General features: G+C 48.8%; 6 protein-coding genes across 6 annotated transcripts; 3 read left to right on the forward strand and 3 right to left on the reverse strand.

Moving 5' to 3' along the window:
• Positions 1-161: 161 nt before the first annotated feature.
• Positions 162-596, reverse strand: N7455_006117 (uncharacterized protein; the record flags this gene model as incomplete). The annotated part of the gene is made up of 1 exon (XM_040955815.2): positions 162-596. One exon carries the CDS (start codon positions 594-596, stop codon positions 162-164), a length of 435 nt encoding a protein of 144 aa, XP_040813812.2.
• A 532-nt stretch (positions 597-1,128) lies between these two features.
• On the reverse strand, positions 1,129-3,853 carry sly1 (syntaxin-binding protein; the record flags this gene model as incomplete). Its single annotated transcript, XM_065605282.1, has 4 exons — positions 1,129-2,817; positions 2,873-3,237; positions 3,329-3,554; positions 3,619-3,853. 4 exons carry the CDS (start codon positions 3,851-3,853, stop codon positions 1,346-1,348), a joined length of 2,298 nt encoding a protein of 765 aa, XP_065461136.1. The 3' UTR covers positions 1,129-1,345.
• Positions 3,854-4,816: 963 nt separating this feature from the next.
• Positions 4,817-8,903, forward strand: N7455_006119 (uncharacterized protein; the record flags this gene model as incomplete). The annotated part of the gene is made up of 10 exons (XM_040955787.2): positions 4,817-5,422; positions 5,476-5,645; positions 5,702-5,787; positions 5,844-6,318; positions 6,728-6,830; positions 6,883-7,388; positions 7,446-7,843; positions 7,892-8,127; positions 8,181-8,753; positions 8,814-8,903. 10 exons carry the CDS (start codon positions 4,817-4,819, stop codon positions 8,901-8,903), a joined length of 3,243 nt encoding a protein of 1,080 aa, XP_040813626.1.
• Positions 8,904-9,472: 569 nt separating this feature from the next.
• On the forward strand, positions 9,473-10,795 carry N7455_006120 (uncharacterized protein; the record flags this gene model as incomplete). Its single annotated transcript, XM_040955928.2, has 1 exon — positions 9,473-10,795. The coding sequence occupies one exon, from the start codon at positions 9,473-9,475 to the stop codon at positions 10,793-10,795; it is 1,323 nt and encodes a 440-aa protein (XP_040813756.2).
• Positions 10,796-11,329: 534 nt separating this feature from the next.
• N7455_006121 (uncharacterized protein) lies at positions 11,330-13,999 on the reverse strand (the record flags this gene model as incomplete). Its single annotated transcript, XM_065605283.1, has 1 exon — positions 11,330-13,999. One exon carries the CDS (start codon positions 13,997-13,999, stop codon positions 11,330-11,332), a length of 2,670 nt encoding a protein of 889 aa, XP_065461137.1.
• Positions 14,000-14,888: 889 nt separating this feature from the next.
• N7455_006122 (uncharacterized protein) lies at positions 14,889-16,232 on the forward strand (the record flags this gene model as incomplete). Its single annotated transcript, XM_065605284.1, has 1 exon — positions 14,889-16,232. One exon carries the CDS (start codon positions 14,889-14,891, stop codon positions 16,230-16,232), a length of 1,344 nt encoding a protein of 447 aa, XP_065461138.1.
• Positions 16,233-16,864: the final 632 nt, after the last annotated feature.

Here is a 16,864-nt window from a genome sequence, read left to right on the forward strand (position 1 = left end):
ATTAGGCACTTTTTTTTGGCTTTTTGACGCTTTTCATCTTTTTTTTTGCCTTTTCATCTCTTCTTGCATCTCGGTGATTCATATAAAAGGTTCGTGGTCTCATGCCGATTATATACAAGCCTGGGTCCAAACCCAACGCGCATTCAAATCATTGAGCGCGTTTATCGCTCATAGTCACGGTGGTAGCTGGTACCAGTGTTTGGATTGTCGTATTCCTTGTGGACGCGAGTAGATCCGTCATCAAAGCGGTCAACATCACGGTGTCGATAGGTACCAGCGTTGTTAACGCGCTCACGGTGGTGTCGACGGCCAGTGGGAGTGCTGTAATCGAGATGCTGGTCGTAGGCACCGGTGGCGGGGTCGTATGATGTGGTGCCGCGGCCCGTGTCGGTGTCGTAAGTCGTAGCAGTTGCATTTGAACCGTAGCCCACTGCGCCAGCGCCAAGGCTATAGTCCCTTGTACCGTAGGTGTTGTAGCCTGTGGGGCTGTATGTCGAACCTAGAGTATCATAGGTTGAGCCCGCAGGGTTGTAGGTTGATCCTGCGGTGTCGTAGGTATCGTAGGTCGTAGACCAGGTGTCTCCGTAGTTGGTCATCTTGACGATGTGTTCTCAATAGAGAGAATTATTATTCTTTTGTGTTCGTTGTTTGTTTGTTTTTTTTGGAAAGTAAATAGCACAAGGTCAGTCTCATTCTTATATCCTTGTCGTGGCGTTGAATCTCAGGAGGATGATACTGGCCTGACATCACTTGGGCGACCATGGAGAATTCGCCAAGTGAGGCAATGAGGCTGAATGGGAAAAGAAGCTAAAGATATAAATTGCACATCTTTGGAAATAGCTCCGATTGATCCAATTTTTCTGGGGCATCGGTTCCAGACTGTTGCCTCAGAAGGCGGGATGATGTTGTATACTTCTATACCCCACAGAATCGATAGATGATTACATTGAACCCCACAAGTGCCAGATATTCAGGAGTTTCTGTAGATTTCCAGAATTATGCCGTGGAATTAACTGGACTCGAAAGAGTTCTGTTTATTTCGTTTTACCAAAATAGGTGCATGGTTTGAATCGAGACCGCAGCCAGACCTTAGGATTAGCTCAAAACATCAGATGGAGTCTGATATCCCCGAGATCGTGCTTTGACTAGACATAGTTATTGGTGCGATTTGGATAATGCCAGAGAAAAGAGCAAAGAGCAAGAACGCTACCTATGCAGTCAATACTAGGAAAGAATAACAATTAGACATCATAGACACATATAAGAGCGCTTCAATTATACTATGTTTTACAACCCTTGGGTTGGCTCTATGTTGATGTCGACTCTCACCTAGCCACAGTTACACTTAGCTATCCCGACCGAGAGGGGCCAATGAATCCGACAGGAATTCAGTGGCGTTCATCAGGTCTGTGCTTCCATAGACAACTCTTCGGCGGTGTCCAGGGACCGCACGTTGAGCTGGCGCACCTTCGGCGCCCGGTTGGCCATTTGTTCGGCGAACCCATTCCTGCAAGTTGCCGTACTCATCCATGCTTCCACCACCAACTGTAAAGACAATAGCCTCGCTGAAAGCCTGGCGACGTTGTCCGAAACTGGCACCGGTGCCAGGGCCTGCGCTACTAATTCCACCAGGCATCTGCGGGTTCCGCGATGCCGATGCTGGAGGCATGGCGCCACGTGCGTTGGCGCTCCTCGGGTCAAAGTAGAGGTAGTTTTCGGTCTTTGCAATAGCAGAGCTTGAAGCTGCAGCCGGGTCCATGATCGACTCGGTGATCTTGGTCACAGTAAGATCCTTGTTCGCTGGTAGGAAATTCTTTACCCCTGAAATGAGCGAGTCGAAGTTGGCTCCTAAAGCGCCCGAGGTGATGCGATCCGTCAGACGATTTGAAAGTGAGGAGAACCCACGGAATAGATCGGAGGATTGTTGTTCTGGAGCGGCTGTTGTCATCATGGTCATACGGGTGATCTCGCGCACTTGGCGGACATAAGCAAGAGAGGAAATATCGGTCACGCCAGCTTGGGTCAGGGCCTCTTCGAACTGAGTCATTTCCGAGCGGCTGAGCTCAGTTTCAGTGCTGAGGAACCAGATCACGAACAAGCGCAGCTTGTCCAATGGTTCACTTCCTTTAGAAGCATCATTGATTAGCTCCAAGATCTGCGACTTTGATTGTTTGGTAATGGTCTCTTCCAGCTCGAAGAAGTTGTCCAACTGCCGATCCTTGATACCCTTGAGTAGCGCGGTGGCAATGTTCATATGCATATCAAGAACTGCCTTGCGTTCCCGCAACTCGGGGAGAAGAGTGATGGCGGCCTTAAGATGTTGTGCGGAGGCACTGGTATCATTCTGGAGATCTTCAATTGAAGAGGCTCCCGTCTTCTTTGTAATCTCATTCGCATCATCCTTGTATCGTGTAAGCTCAGCATCGATATCCTCAGCCACTTGGGGGAATGGGGCCCCGGCATTGCGTTGCCAGAAGAAATCGGTACTGTTCAAGTCATAGGACTTTTTGGAGCCCTTGGCCGAGTCCGCATCGCCTGCACCTGCATCCACAGTGATTCGATTCAAACGCATTTCAAGAACATCCTGGACCAGGGATTGGTATGTCCACGAGTGGGAGAGCATTGGGACTAGATCAACGTTTCGGTCCATGATGATTAGTACGGGCCGTGCGGATGGCACTCCCGGCAAAGCGTTCTGGTTGCCCGAGAAGAGGTTGTCTTTGGAATTGAGGATGTGGTCCCGCAGTTTCCGGTCCAGTTTTGTTGCTATCAATTCCGCCGCACCACCCTTGGGGCACCGTATGATTGGAATAGTACCTGTCCAGTCAGTCAAATTTTCGTTCAATGGTCCAAGGTAGGATATAATACTTACCCATTGTCACACTCACACTGAACAAGCCGCTAACCACATTATCAACGATCCCATCCAGGTCTTCATCAGTCGTTTTTGGGCTGTTGATCTTGTAGTATGCATCCTTTCCAAGCCCTAAACTGAAGAGGTCTGGCTCCGCAACAACAAAGTTGAGATATTGATCGAAAACCTGCGCAATATGCTCAGATGCGCCAGAAGTGGCTATTTGAGAAGCAAAGTCCTCGAGTAGTGGCCGCGGGACGGAGGATAGGAAATTCACATAGGCTGGGGAGTAGAGCCCGTGGGAAAGGTCACGAGTGATCGCTTGGATATTGTCGGGGGTTGGTTCCACAAGATATACAACTGGGACATCTGGGATAGGGTATCTTTGTGAATGAAGGTTTCTAGGAGTGAGTCTCCGTTAGCGATGGGGTCAATTTAGGGGGTGGGGGTGGGAAGGGGAGGCGGAAACCGTACAGATGAATAGTTATGCCCCATGCCCGGAGGTCATTTACCCTCAGGACACTGCTGATGACGTCCCGGCCCATTTTATCGAACACCAAGACTTTCCAGATCGGGTCACCATCTTCATTCAAGATCGGAGTGGAGTGCGAGATAAGACCGCCGGACCCGGACTGATCGATAGTGTTGTCTTCAGCAGGTTGTGGATCATGATTCAAGTTCAATAGCTTTTGAATTGATGCTAAAATCCGGTGATTAGTAAAGGCCAATTCATCACAAGAATCCAGCTTGCGTCACTTACCGACCTGTCGGTCCCGGAGGGACATGGACTGCGCCATGGCAATAGCTAGCAGCGCTGTGTGAGATTGGAGAAATGCTCGGTTTCAACCAAAGCTTGACAATGTATGGAGCTGCGCAGGAAGATAGCTGAAATATGCGCGCAACTCTGAGAAGGATGATGAGATTGTACCTTGCACTGTTGACACCGGGGATCTTGCTATCGCTCCACCTGGCATGGATCTCGCTGCGCTGCGCTGACATAAATGTTGCAAACGCTCCAAACACGAAGGATCACATGGATTTGATTCTGCCATGTAACACAGGGGCTGTAATTTACATGGCGGTAAGCCAATGGAGGTCCTTCAATATTATAATTACGGTCAATTGCGGTATGCCATCGTATCATCGGTTAACCGCCTTGCCAGCAGCTTTTGTCCCTTTTACTCTCTTCTTCAACCCAAGTCATCTACTCTAACCATCCCTCAACACCTTTCCCCAATCCCTTCTTTTTTTTCCGTAAAGCGAATGGCTGCGACGATAGAGTGGTCCTTCGTATGAGAGCTTTTTTCTTCTGTGATTCCGCAAGGACTTTCTTTTGGGACAAAACTTAAGAACGAGAAAGGAGAGCGAAAAGCCCAGGGACAACAGGAACAGCCCAAGAAGAGAGAAAGAAGGAGATACAAAGTCAAGGACACAAGGAGAGAGGCGCCGGAGTTGAAAAAGCTGGGCCATCTTAATACTTCTACGTTGTATTCGCAACTGCGGAGCCTTCGTCATTAAGCTGCAAGGCCAAAGGGTAACGCCGTCACTCGCAGTACTTGGGGAACAGGGTTGATGCCTGAGGCATACACCACTTTAATCCTATCCTGAGTCAAAGCTAAAAGCAGTCTCTGTTTTCTCTCATAAGGTACGACAGTACTCATACTGCAACTCTTCAAGTCCATTCTAGGCGTATCAAACCTGTGAATTGTCTAATCCTTATCAATTCTTCAGACCAGCAGCTCTACAGGCCCCTGTTCTGCCGTGTCGTGAGACAACCATCCAATCATCTCACGTCCTCACCGGAAAAAAATATTTACCCTGCCGAGCCTCCGACCCACTTCCTTCCCCAAAATAAAAGGCGGTGAGCGCAAAATAAACTCCAGGCTTGTCCAGGCAGGTGCGTGCACGTGATTACGTGAGGTTTCATAGTAGCTTAGAGAAGCTTCGACTGAGGCTCACATCATGGAGCAATCAGCCCAGAACCCTATGCAGGGGTTACCTCATGGGAATTCCTCACTACCTACAGATTACTGGAGCACGCTTGATCCCGCCTATCCTGATCCCGAGCAGCAGCTTCAGCAGCCATCTCAACCCCAGCACCAATCTCAACAGCAACACGATTCTGCATCGCAACCAACAGCTCTTGGCATCGGATGGGACCATCCTGTTTTTCAACAGCAACAGAGAGAGCTGGCCCCCCGACCGGAGCCTAACCATGGCATCTACTCGTCAGTGCATCAGCCTTGGCAGCAAACAAATCCTCTGCAACAGCCACCGCAACGAGGATATGGAGCTTCGCCCCAGTATCAAATACATCCACAAGCTGCTCAATTCCAGCAAGGGCAGATGTCCTTTGACTCTCGTCCCCTGAGTGCCTCCGAATCTTCCGCATTTCCGTCATTTTCATACCAGCCAAATTACTTCCATCCACAACACCCACACATCTCAGTGCCAGACACTTTCCCCGAAGCACCTACGCAGCAGAGGATACAGCCGCGACCACAGCAACAGCCTCAGCCATCAATTTCTTCATACCCTTTACCTCAAGGCTACTCCTCAGAAATGCTGGTAAGACGATCTAAAATGCCCTTCATGGTGACCATGGCTCTAACCCTAGGCAGCAAAACACGATTGATTTGACCAACGATTACCCCGATTCAGACCCCAATGTCACCATTAACCCTCAGTTCCTTAATTCCGCCCCGCAGGCATTCAATCAACAGCAGTCCTCGTTGGCAAACAACTTTCTTCAGGGAATCCCTGCGGACTTCCAACGACAAGGGAGCGAACAGTAAGCCATCACTTGGATTTGTGTTTGTTCAAAATACATTGGCTAATTTTCTGAAGGGCCAGGCTATTCAACTACTACCAGCATGATCTTTCAATCCAGTCGCAAATGACACCAACTGGCAACCAGGTGCTTCCCCCTGGAGGTATGTCCAGATCAGTTGGAATCCATTGCATTAGAATTTAACACTGACTTTCCTAGGATTACCAGTACCGCAAGTCGTAATCACCAATAAGAAAGAAGCTCACAACAAGCAGCAAACGAAGACGACTTCTGCACATGGCCAAATGAGAACTGTGTCTAAATCAGAAAGTGAAAGTTCGGATGAATCCGATCTTGAGATTGAAGCCCCCGACGAGCCGTCGCCTATCCCTCCGATCCGTCCGACTGAGCCCGAGGCTGCAGCCCAATACGATACCCTCCAAGCTGTATGGTCACCAAGGAACAAATGGCCTGGCCCTGAGAAGGTCAAGAATGCGCTTGTAGCCTACAAAGAACTTGTCAAATCATTGAGAGATGCATGGAAGGAACAAGTTCAGGCGATGAAACTAGCGGAAAACCAAGACGACAACCAAAAAGCAACCAAGCTTAAAGAAAGGGTGATTTCGCAACGTCGAACTATGGACAAAATCGCAACCACAACACTGGAAATGGGTCATCCCAATATTGTTGACAAGTATGTATCCCTCCCCCCTCCCAACTCCTATATCTCACCCCGCCCCCTCTATCTGGCTATGGTGGTCACACAAATCCTCAAGCTATTTGAAAACACCTATAAATATTCCTGGAATCATTGGATATGACAGCACTGTCGCGGGCTAGAATAAAGGGCCATCGCTCCATTCGCCGGTGGTAAAGCTTGATTATACATGCGTGTCCTGGACACATATATAAGAATACCAGATCGAGCAAAAGGGTCCCTATCATATTGAGTTCCAGATATGCTCTTAGGAGGCCATCTGTGAACCTCATTGAAGTGGAATCGCTGCTATCTAGAAATTGGCTTGAACCTGCAGCTTTGTGTGGCAAAAACTTGAAACATTGACATAATTGAGCTCAAATGACTGATTGTTAATTTCATGTAGGCTGGGAGAGCACCCTATGGTCGTGGCAGCTCTATATTCCTTCTTGGTCGACCGTTTCCAGGCAGCAGACTTTGCTGGGACTTTGACTATTAATTTGCTTGAGGTAAGCTTGACGTTTATCTTTCTGTCGAATCAATTGACTAACATGGAATAAGCTCTTCTCGCGTTTCTCAACTTTGACAGAAGAAATGCTGCAAAAGACCAATCTTTCCAAGTTGCTGCCCAAGTTCCTCAAAAAGGGTGGCCCGCAGGTTAAGGACCTCACACAAAAGATCTTGGACAATGCTGCGGCATCTACAAAGCGTAAACAGGAGAGTGAAAAGCCTACCAAAGAAGAACACCCAAAGGGCCCTTCAGCGGATCAGCCTAAGGGAGACGCTGGAGCGAAGCGCCCCCGCGAGGCGGATAACAATCTGCAACCCGGCGCAAAACGAATGGCAGTTGCCAACACCTTGAAGGATGCGAATAAACTTGCAGCAGGAAATGGACCAGCCAAGGGAGCACAAAGTAGTAAACCAACCGGCGCTGCAGTGCTGCGCCCTAAACCCAATATCGTCGCTCCTAAACCAACAAGTCTCTTTGGCACTTTAAGTTCAGCGTCGAAGAGACCCGGGACCACAAATGCGGATAGGGCTGCTGCCGCGGCTGCGGCAAAGCCAACGTATGTACCCATGAGGAGAGTGGTTCCGAGACTTACGTGTATTAACCCTTCAAATAGTGCTGCCCCTGAAAAGGAAAAGACACCAGCCCCGAAACCAGCTTTCTCTTTTGGTGACATTATGGCCGACTTGAATAAGCCAAAGCAGGCACCAACTCCCAAGCCTGCCGAAGACCAGCCCCCTGAGACTGAAGCTGAGCGCACAAAGAGGTTGCATAAAGAAGAGCGCCGTAAACTTCGCGTGACCTGGAAGCCAGATGATGCTCTTACTGAAATTCGACTATTCACCCACGATCCCGATGAAGAATTAGGTCCCGGTGACGGGTCCTCGCGTTCACGGGGAGATGTTAAAGGTGAAGGTAGTGTTCTTAAGCTTCACAAAGATATGGACGAACTGGAAGAAGAGGACCTTGGTGGTATTCGTGAGACCGTATTCCAAGATGGTTATACTCTTTCGAGTAGGTTATTCCTCCAAATATACCTCGGATTATTACTGACCATCATAGTGGTCGATTTCGATTTCGAGGAATCGAAAGACGGCAGTTTCGTCAAACGCGGCGGTCCCCAGCTGCCAATAAGCCCCGAGAGAGAGGCTCAGGAGCATCGGGAATCTACTACCCTGATGGTATTCTATACTTCTCCTGCCGACATGCCTGACACACCCAAGGAGCCACCGACTCCTGACCCCGACGAGATTGTTACCGAGGTATTGCCTTTCGGAGAGTTGCCGGATATGGTCAAGGTATGCTATACTTCTAAGAGTAGTATAATTCAATACTAACAAAGGAACTACAGGCTCGCCAGGAACGTTATTACTCCTATATGAACCCCAAGCCTGCGGCTCCGCAACAAACTCAGCAACCGCAGCAACCTGCTGCCGGGGACAGTGGATTTGACATTTCCAATTTGCTCAAGATCATCCAGGGTGTGCCTGGACAGGCGCAGCCAATCCCACCGCCGCAGGCAACTCAACCTGGGGTCATGCCGGATCTCGAGAGGACTATCAACATGTTCCGTCAGCAACAACCTCAATCCCAGGTCGCCCCGGCTCCACCAGTACCCACTCCTCAGCCTCAAGGCCTTGACTTCAATGCGATCTTGAATGTCATGAAACAAATGCAAGCGCCACCTGCATACTCCCAACCTCAGCAATCACAATCAGCAATGGCACCCAACCTCGGCGCCATGTTCGCTCAATTCGGTGGGCAGAATCAACAACCCGGTGCTCTCCCATTCCAACAGCACGGCCATGACTATGAAGACCCAGAGCGCAAGCGAGGCCGCGAGGGTCATTATGACGACCAATCAAACTCCGATTCGTGGAGCCGTTCGAAGCGGACCAGAGTTGGCGGGAGCGAGGCCAAGCCTGTAAGTACAGTGTAGATTCGGAATTTTATGATGAACAGTTGGCTAACTCTTTTGAAACAGTATAAGGTGGGACTCGTTGCCTGCAGATTCTGGGCTGAGGGCAAATGTCGCAAAGGCGACAATTGCACTTTCCGCCACGATCCTCTCTAAATCAACACCATGTATCGCCACATGCTTCCTTTTCGACAGATACCCTTGTACTACTGTTTTCTACATTGGTACAATCTTCCTTTCTCCCATCTATGCATTACTACGTTGGTGTATGGGGATTTTTTTTTTTTCTTTATCTTGTACTGGGTCATGGACATGCATTTTACAACTAGAACTCTCTAGTTGGCGTTCATCGGACGGTTGCGTTTCATGGTCTGGGAGGTCGGCACATATTGATTCGTCCTTTTTAAAATCCTTTGCATGCCCCCGGGTTCAGGCGTTTTCCTTTACTTTCCACTTCTCTCGCCTTTGTTTCTCGCTTCGCAGATGCATTTAGCGAAGGGCCCCCATATCTGGGGGCTGGTATTATGGCGCATGGATTGAGGGCGATGACAAAAATGTACAATTAGGATATCATTATTATATTTTTCACAGCCAAGGGCTCTTTCATTTTCATCTCTTAGTCTTAGTAGGGGAAACGTCGGACCGATGACAGAGGTCCCCGATTCTCATAGAACTCCCCGGGGGCCGCTTACGGAACTAACGGACAACATCGGACTTGTAGAAGCATGGATTCATCTCAGTCCCTACGAGACACCTGTGCTAATCCAGATTCTCTCTTTGCCCTTTCGGATGAGGACTTGATTCACCTTGTGTACAAGGAGTTTCCGGAGGAAATTGACCGTCTGCGACGGGCATACTCCATCCGAGATGGTCCCTGGACTCCTCCTAGCACTCCATCTCCATCCTACATCTTATACAATGAAGACTACGACGAAGTGAATCGCACACTTGTGGGGTTCCTAGCACTCCGCTGGATTCATACGGGGCAATACGAGACCTTCATCAGTTCACAGGCATCCGCATCTCAACTAACGAGGGCCTCGTTCAATTGGATCCACGAATTCTACACGCACCTCATCACAGATGCAAACACACTCTTTACCTTAATCACCTCAATAATCATCAACGATCTAGGCAAAGACCCACAGCTAGCATCCGACTGCTGCGCAAAGACAGGTGTGGACATCTCGACTCTCAACCACGACGCCATTCTCCTCGCAGCCTGTAACACCGGCCTAGTCCCATCGCTGGACAAACTCCCAGACCAAGATAGGGACGATGTTCTCCGGGCGATCAAGCTCGGCGCGACCTTCAATTTTGGCCAACTGGCCCAGACAGAAAACGCTCCGGCCTGTCTGTCCGGTCTACCCCGCATGAAGGGCCACGACCGCAGCTTCCAACTCCGCTTCATGGAACAACTGCTCGATATCGCCGGTGCTGCGGGGCACATGGACTGGACATGTGCGAAGAAACTCATCCAGCCTATCTTTGACTCCTATCGCAATGTCTACGATGTCTGTGAGGGTGTTATTTCGGGCACTCTGACCGTCCGCAGTGGATATGACTTGATATTAATTCGACGTGCAGCGTTCCTGCGCGACAAGGACGTGCGGAGATTCCAAGTGGAGGAGAACCCGGAGGACCGGGCGTTGATGCGGTTGTTCTGCATGGGCAATGTGACTACGCAGGAAAAGGCGCTTTTGTATGAGGATGCGTGGCGTGCGTTGGAGGACCCGGTTAGGGAGACCCTGGCAAATGCTCTCAATCTAGATGGTCGGAGGGGCGAGCCTGCTGTTCAGCCGACGTATATTCCTGCTCTACTTGGCCGTATACAGGATGTGAATGCGTTGGTGTGTGCCCTGCATTACCTTGCTCAGGTCATGAGTGCGACCGACATTGAAGACCCTTCGACGGTGGTCATCGAGCGGAGTGTGTATTCGGTTTTGAAGCAGTTTGTTGAGAGTGAGGAGTTCCAGGAAGATCCGACTATCTTAGAGAGGGTCGATGTGCCTAATGGCGTTGTTGCTTTGACCACGGCCTCGATTTGATGTGTGTTATCGTTGACTCGTTGACTTGTCGACAATTTAACAATTTAATAAAATTTTACTTACTATTTGCCTGATTGTTCTCAACTATTAATCCTCAGCAAAAAGAAAGGTCGTGCCCGGGATCGAACCGGGATTGCTGGTATCAGAAACCAGAGTGATGACCATTACACTACACAACCTAATCGATGAATAGCGGATTTACGAGAGAGTAGATGAACAAGTAAACATAAGAAGGAAAATGGGGTGATATTGTGGTGTCTAGATGCATGATATACAGATATAGGAGGAAAGGTGGAATCATGTGACACTGGGAGATATTCAAACAGTTTGAAGTAACTAGGTATGATAAGAATGTTATATAACCACTACAATGATACAATATCTTTGCAGCTTTTATTCAATATTCAAGTACAAATAGACCAATATATATACATATCCACCTTGGAATAGATAGATGCCCTTTTCAGCTACATTAACATACATCGGGTGTTCTCGGTCCAAGGCCAAGAGGAAAACTCTGATGGTTTCAGTCCTTCACAGACGAAGAGGAGAAGAGGTAGAGGTAGAGGTAGAGGTAGAGGTAGAAGACTGCTTCTGTTTGAGGTGGCCCAACCGCGTACGGTTGGCATCGCCCTGACTCGCCAAGCTGATCTTCAACCAGTCGTTACGTGTAGCCTGGTTTTCAAGCGAGGTGCGCATGCGAACAACACCCTCACGATACAGACAGTTATTCTCAAAGCGCCAGCTGCACAACAATACCCGGAGCATGCCGCCTTCCCGCCCAGAGATCAAGGCCACGACAGGTGGTCGCTCGGCGGAAATCACCGACACTGTCATGTCGCCCGTGTCCACGATAGTGAAGATGCGGTGCGTTTCAGGGAGCCCCAGTTCTTGAAACCTATTCTTCCAATAGTTCTTATCGGGTTCCCTGCATATTCGGATATTACGGTCCCGTTTTTCCCCAGAGAAGACAGTCGATGAGGCTGTATACGACAGGCGATTATTGAAATTACCATATATGGTTTTTTCAAGTTCATGCAATGACATCGTGCCTTCGAATCCGACAAGATGGTTGGAGCATCCTCTATCGTTGCAGAGCTTCCGTACCGCCCAAGGACTGAACAAGGAGATCAGCCAGACGACTCCGAAGTACAAACCAACAGTCAATAGGTAATTAGGAACAATTATTTCCCTAATAATTTGCAACAAATCAGTTGTCAGTTGATTTAGCTGTGATTTGAACTGAATGGTTGAAACCAGAAGCGCAATAGCAGACGAGACGAGAGAAAAGCCAGCCGCCGCGTAAATGATAGCAGAATACAAAATTTTCTGTGAGATAGAAGCACTCATGCCCGTCATATTCTTGGCATAATTCAATCTCGGGAAGCGCTTCCATCGGATGGGGATGCCCCGGCAGCGATCTACGATGACCGTGGGCTCGTGTTTATCGTCACCAACACCAACCACACCACAAAGCGGTTTGATATCCCAAAGGTGAGTACCGTATTGATCTTGATCTGCAATATTGTGAAGAATCGTCTCACTACCAGCTGGAGCGAGTGTAGGCAATGTATCCATTGTGGGATTTCTCGGGGACGGCCACAGACAGAGGAGACGCTCAAGCAGTTGATTGCTATCGTTCACGACGGATAGTCGCGCAATGGCCTGGAAGACAGTATCGGAGTCATTGGGGGTAATTCGATATGACAAAAGTCCCATCGCAGCGTAGGCCATATACCTGGTCGTGTATCCCTTGGTGTCGACGCTAGTTGTCTGCTTCGCCATGGCTTGGACAGCAAAAGTGAACAACTGCAGCTCGCTCAGCTGAAGACTGTTGGTATAATGATTGATGAGGTGGCCTATGGCGTCTTCTTCGTTTTTATTCGAGTTTGACTTGGGCCGCCAGAAGCTAATTTGCATATCATTCAACGTGAGTGCATGCGGCGTCGACAAAGACATAGAGGTCGAATGGGTGAAACAGTATCGGATTCTGTTGGCAGCGAGGAGGACTTCCGGAAATGTCCATATCCGTTCTCCCCATATTCTTTTGTCCTCCGCACTTTCAGTGGGCAGGACCACATATACTCGCTTCGCACAGCGGACTGCATCGCAAATCGTATTGACATCTCTGGTGTGTTCTGATTCACACCCACCAGCTGGTATATTCTTATCATTCGAAACACAATCGACGTCCACCCAAAATGCTTCTATCGGGTCTTGTGGGTCTCTGTGAAGGTTCTCGTGCCGGAGCATGCGGTCAGCCACTGGATACAACATCTTCCGTATTTCGTCATCCGTTTTTTTGTCGAGATAATTGGCCCGAGAAAAACTCAAGAAAATGTAGGGTTTCAGCATGCCCGTCTTTTCATCGCGAAGATCAGCAGTCTTCTTGGCAGCCCACTGATTGGTAGTTTGGTCTTTGACCACCAAGCGGTTAGGAACCGTAAGACCGCCAATCTTTGACTGCCGTTGATCATTCATGGGAGACTGATCCAGTCGATTCATTGCATGTTTGGGCCAGTGCCAGTAAAAATTCTGATACTTTTTGTAGGGCTCAGCGGAGTCATTCTCACTCCACGGGGATGTACAAATTTCGACAGAGAGCACAACTGGAATAATCCAAGATAGTGCCAAGGTGAGCAGAATCGATGTGATACAGTGCAGGATTGATAGTACCAGGGTGTGCAGCATCAACAGTATTTTTAATATCCAGTTTTCCTGCCTTCGAGGCATATCATCCTCATCTTCCTCGTGTTTTTTTACTCGGACACCGTCGAAGCGGGGAAGACCAAACGGGTTCAAGCAAAGTTCGGCCAGGGTGATGATGAATGGGACTCTTCCGCGAATGCGGCGTCGGCCCCAGTGACGAGGGAGATGATCGGGCCCATCATAGATATCTGGAGTCGCCTGCACGACAAGTCGACGTGCATACCCTTTCGTTGTGCTGTAGTATGTGTCCATATCGGTATACTTTTCGTGATCTTCGTCGCCATTAGGATTCAGATATGTTTCCTTGCCGTGTTGATGGTGAGAACCCTCCAGCTCCAGCAAGCGATCGTTGATTGTTTCCAAGTCGGCAGAAGGCCGTTTGAACCGCATTCCAGACGATCGATGGTGTTTACCATCATATCGCTTTATGAGATTCTCCTTTGCTTTCTCTGTATCATTCTGCTTTTTCCGCCCGAAATGAAAATAACGAGCCATTTTTTGGCAATCGAGACTCGGTCTCAGAGGGAAAAGTAGGAATTCTCGGGGACGAGATTGCGCATCAGGTCATTCGTCCAGCAAAGATATTGATACTGGAGCGTCTTCAGAAAAAACAACAACAACAACAACAACAACAACAACAACAAAAGATTGTAATGCTGTCGAATCTCTTTATTCCTAGAATATGAACCCATATTTATGGAGTTCATTTCCACCCCTATAGATGGGCAATCTGGAGGCTCAATTGTGATGGGAGATATGAATTTAATTGGTTGAAAATGCCTCAACACAGCCCGAATCGAAATGCATGTTGATACAACACGACGCACATTTTATGCATGTCTAGGGAGGCGCAAACTATAAAGGATGCCAGTCTCGTGTCAAGAGCCTTGGCGAGTCGTAAGCATTGCACTGGCGTTGAAACTGGCCAATTGCCAGTGCGGAATGTAACATTTTGCTTTTTCAAGGCGTCGGATAGTTCCCCTTGCCAAGCCGTCAAATAAATCCAGAATAAGCACCTAGGTGTGTTGTACGCAAATGGACAAGTTCTCATTTCCCAAAGTAGTTGAGCTGCAGATTGCAGAGTTTTAACCCCTGAAGAGGTTCGTATTCACAATCGCAATCAAATGGGGAGGTGGCATCATGCTCTGGTGGCTTGGTGATCTGGTGACTTGGTGAGGCACTGGGTAATTTGGACTTGGGTGCGTTATGAGTGACCCCTGTCTTGTCTTTTCTTTTTTCAGCCGCAGTTACAGGTCGGCATAGGGGGGGGGGCAAAGTTTCAACCGTAGGAATGATAACCATATCAGTAACCTCTTTTTGGATCATGGGCAGCATCCTTTTTCAAGCCGTCTTCATACCATAATACTTCATAACCCTTCATCCTATGTATCCCTGGCGTGAGAGCCTCAACTCTTGGGGTCGTGGAACCGGACTCAAGATCGATGCCCTCGGTCTTGTCACGCTCCTCGGAGCGGAGGAGATGGACCGCAGTATCGGGCGGCTCGTGCCGAGCATATACCTCAAATACCTACCATTATTGGGTGCTTTTGTGATAGCCGGAAACCGATTCACCACGAAGAAACCCGGATTCGTTCTCTACAACATATCAGCGGGGATCATGACCACCGAGCTTGCCGGCTGGTTTTCGCGATGGCTCCAGACACAGGACTTCAAACAAGTCCGGAGTATTGTCACATGGCACATCACGGAGCGGCCGCACAGATGGAGAGAGTTCATCGTCGGCTTCTTGCTCGTCGGGTTGCCGGTGCACGGGATGCTCATCGCCCTGACCGTGTTAGCAGCGGACTGGTGGGGATTCGCCAATGTGATATCCATGATCATTTCAGTGGCAGTGCGGTGTATAATGGTCGCACAAAATCAGGCCGGCATCGATGCGAACATCCAGAAAGCACAGGAAGCACTCCAAGGTTACCCGGCTAAGAGAGCCAAGTATGACGAGTCAATGGAGAGACTCGAGAGCCGTCGCCAGAATGGTCAGGCTATGGAGGGGGCCAAAATACCCATCGAGCCTCAAGACCCAAACAAAATTGCCAAGGTGATTGTGTTGACCGAGGACTCAAAGGTTGTCACTCTTGCAGTCCCCGCGTATCTACCGAAATTGGCATTTGCAACCAATCCCCAGCCACCGAACCGATACATATACCAGGCGTGTCAATGGATAGGTTGGGCTGCTTTTGCGGTGCATGTCATTAGTATCGGAATGGCGGCCTTGTACACGCAAATAGTCTCAGTGGTGTTGATTCTCGTTTCTACCGTCCTCACAGCTCACAGAGTTGGCTGTGAAGACTCCCGAATATGGGAAACCATTCGAAGTCACTGGGGCCATGAATTCCAAGAAAATAGCTGCTGGGTTAGCTCAAACCTCAAGGCCACCGTATCTATATACCCTGAGAAGTATATGGATTGGCCCGAGTTAGAGGAAAATAAACCCCTTACCGTGCATGTAGGCAATGAAGAGAAAATTGGTCAACAACGGACCAGACCGATAGGTCCGCCCGACTTGGAATCTACTCCGATCTCGACAGAGACGAAAGATGAAACTCGGCAGGACTTACTTGCTTGGCTAGATTTAACGACGGAGGAAGACAAAGTGCTGATCGCTTGGGGGCTCATACCACATAGTTTGGAATGGCAAAATGCATATAGAGAGAAAAAGAATATACACCGCAAGAGACCTGGGGTGATAGGATTGGAATCCACCCATTGATGGGATGTGAAGGTTGATGTCTTGGAAAATCAGGGGGTCGTCCTTACCGCCCTTCTCTTCGTCTAACTATCAAAGACATGTAACTTTGGATGAAGTTGTTCACCAACATAATTCTCAATAATCGTCTCATAATTTATTAGCATCATTTACATGTCTTACATTGTGATGAGCCCCAAGCCATTTGCTTAGTCCACCCAAATCCACCAATATGGTCTCCAACCCAGATGCCGACTTTGCTATATGCAACCACCTCATTATTGTTTGCTGTCATGCTATTTACACCGGAGGTTCACATCTTGGAGCCTCAGAAGACGAGTGGTTAGTGGGACCTGAATATGTTTGTAGGAAGACAACACCTGATGCACCGAGCAGGCTGATTGAGCCCTTCCAAAAGGGGGAAACACCCACATTCATCGATCATGTCAAAGCCGGATTGAAAGCTCTAGCAAAAGACCCTCATGGCCTGCTTGTATTTTCGGGGTAAGAGCCTTTCGCCATATCCTTTTCAATTTCTTCTCGTTGATCCGTCTCACAGAGGACCTACCAAAAAGCCTAGAACTGAGCTCAGTGAAGGTCAATCTTACCTTGTAAGGCGCCCGGATTCCCTAAAACCGACCACTCAGAAAGCTCAC

Source organism: Penicillium solitum, assembly GCF_028829755.1.
Source record: "Penicillium solitum strain IBT 25940 chromosome Unknown utg000004l_segment0_segment0, whole genome shotgun sequence".
Lineage (NCBI taxonomy): Eukaryota > Fungi > Ascomycota > Eurotiomycetes > Eurotiales > Aspergillaceae > Penicillium > Penicillium solitum.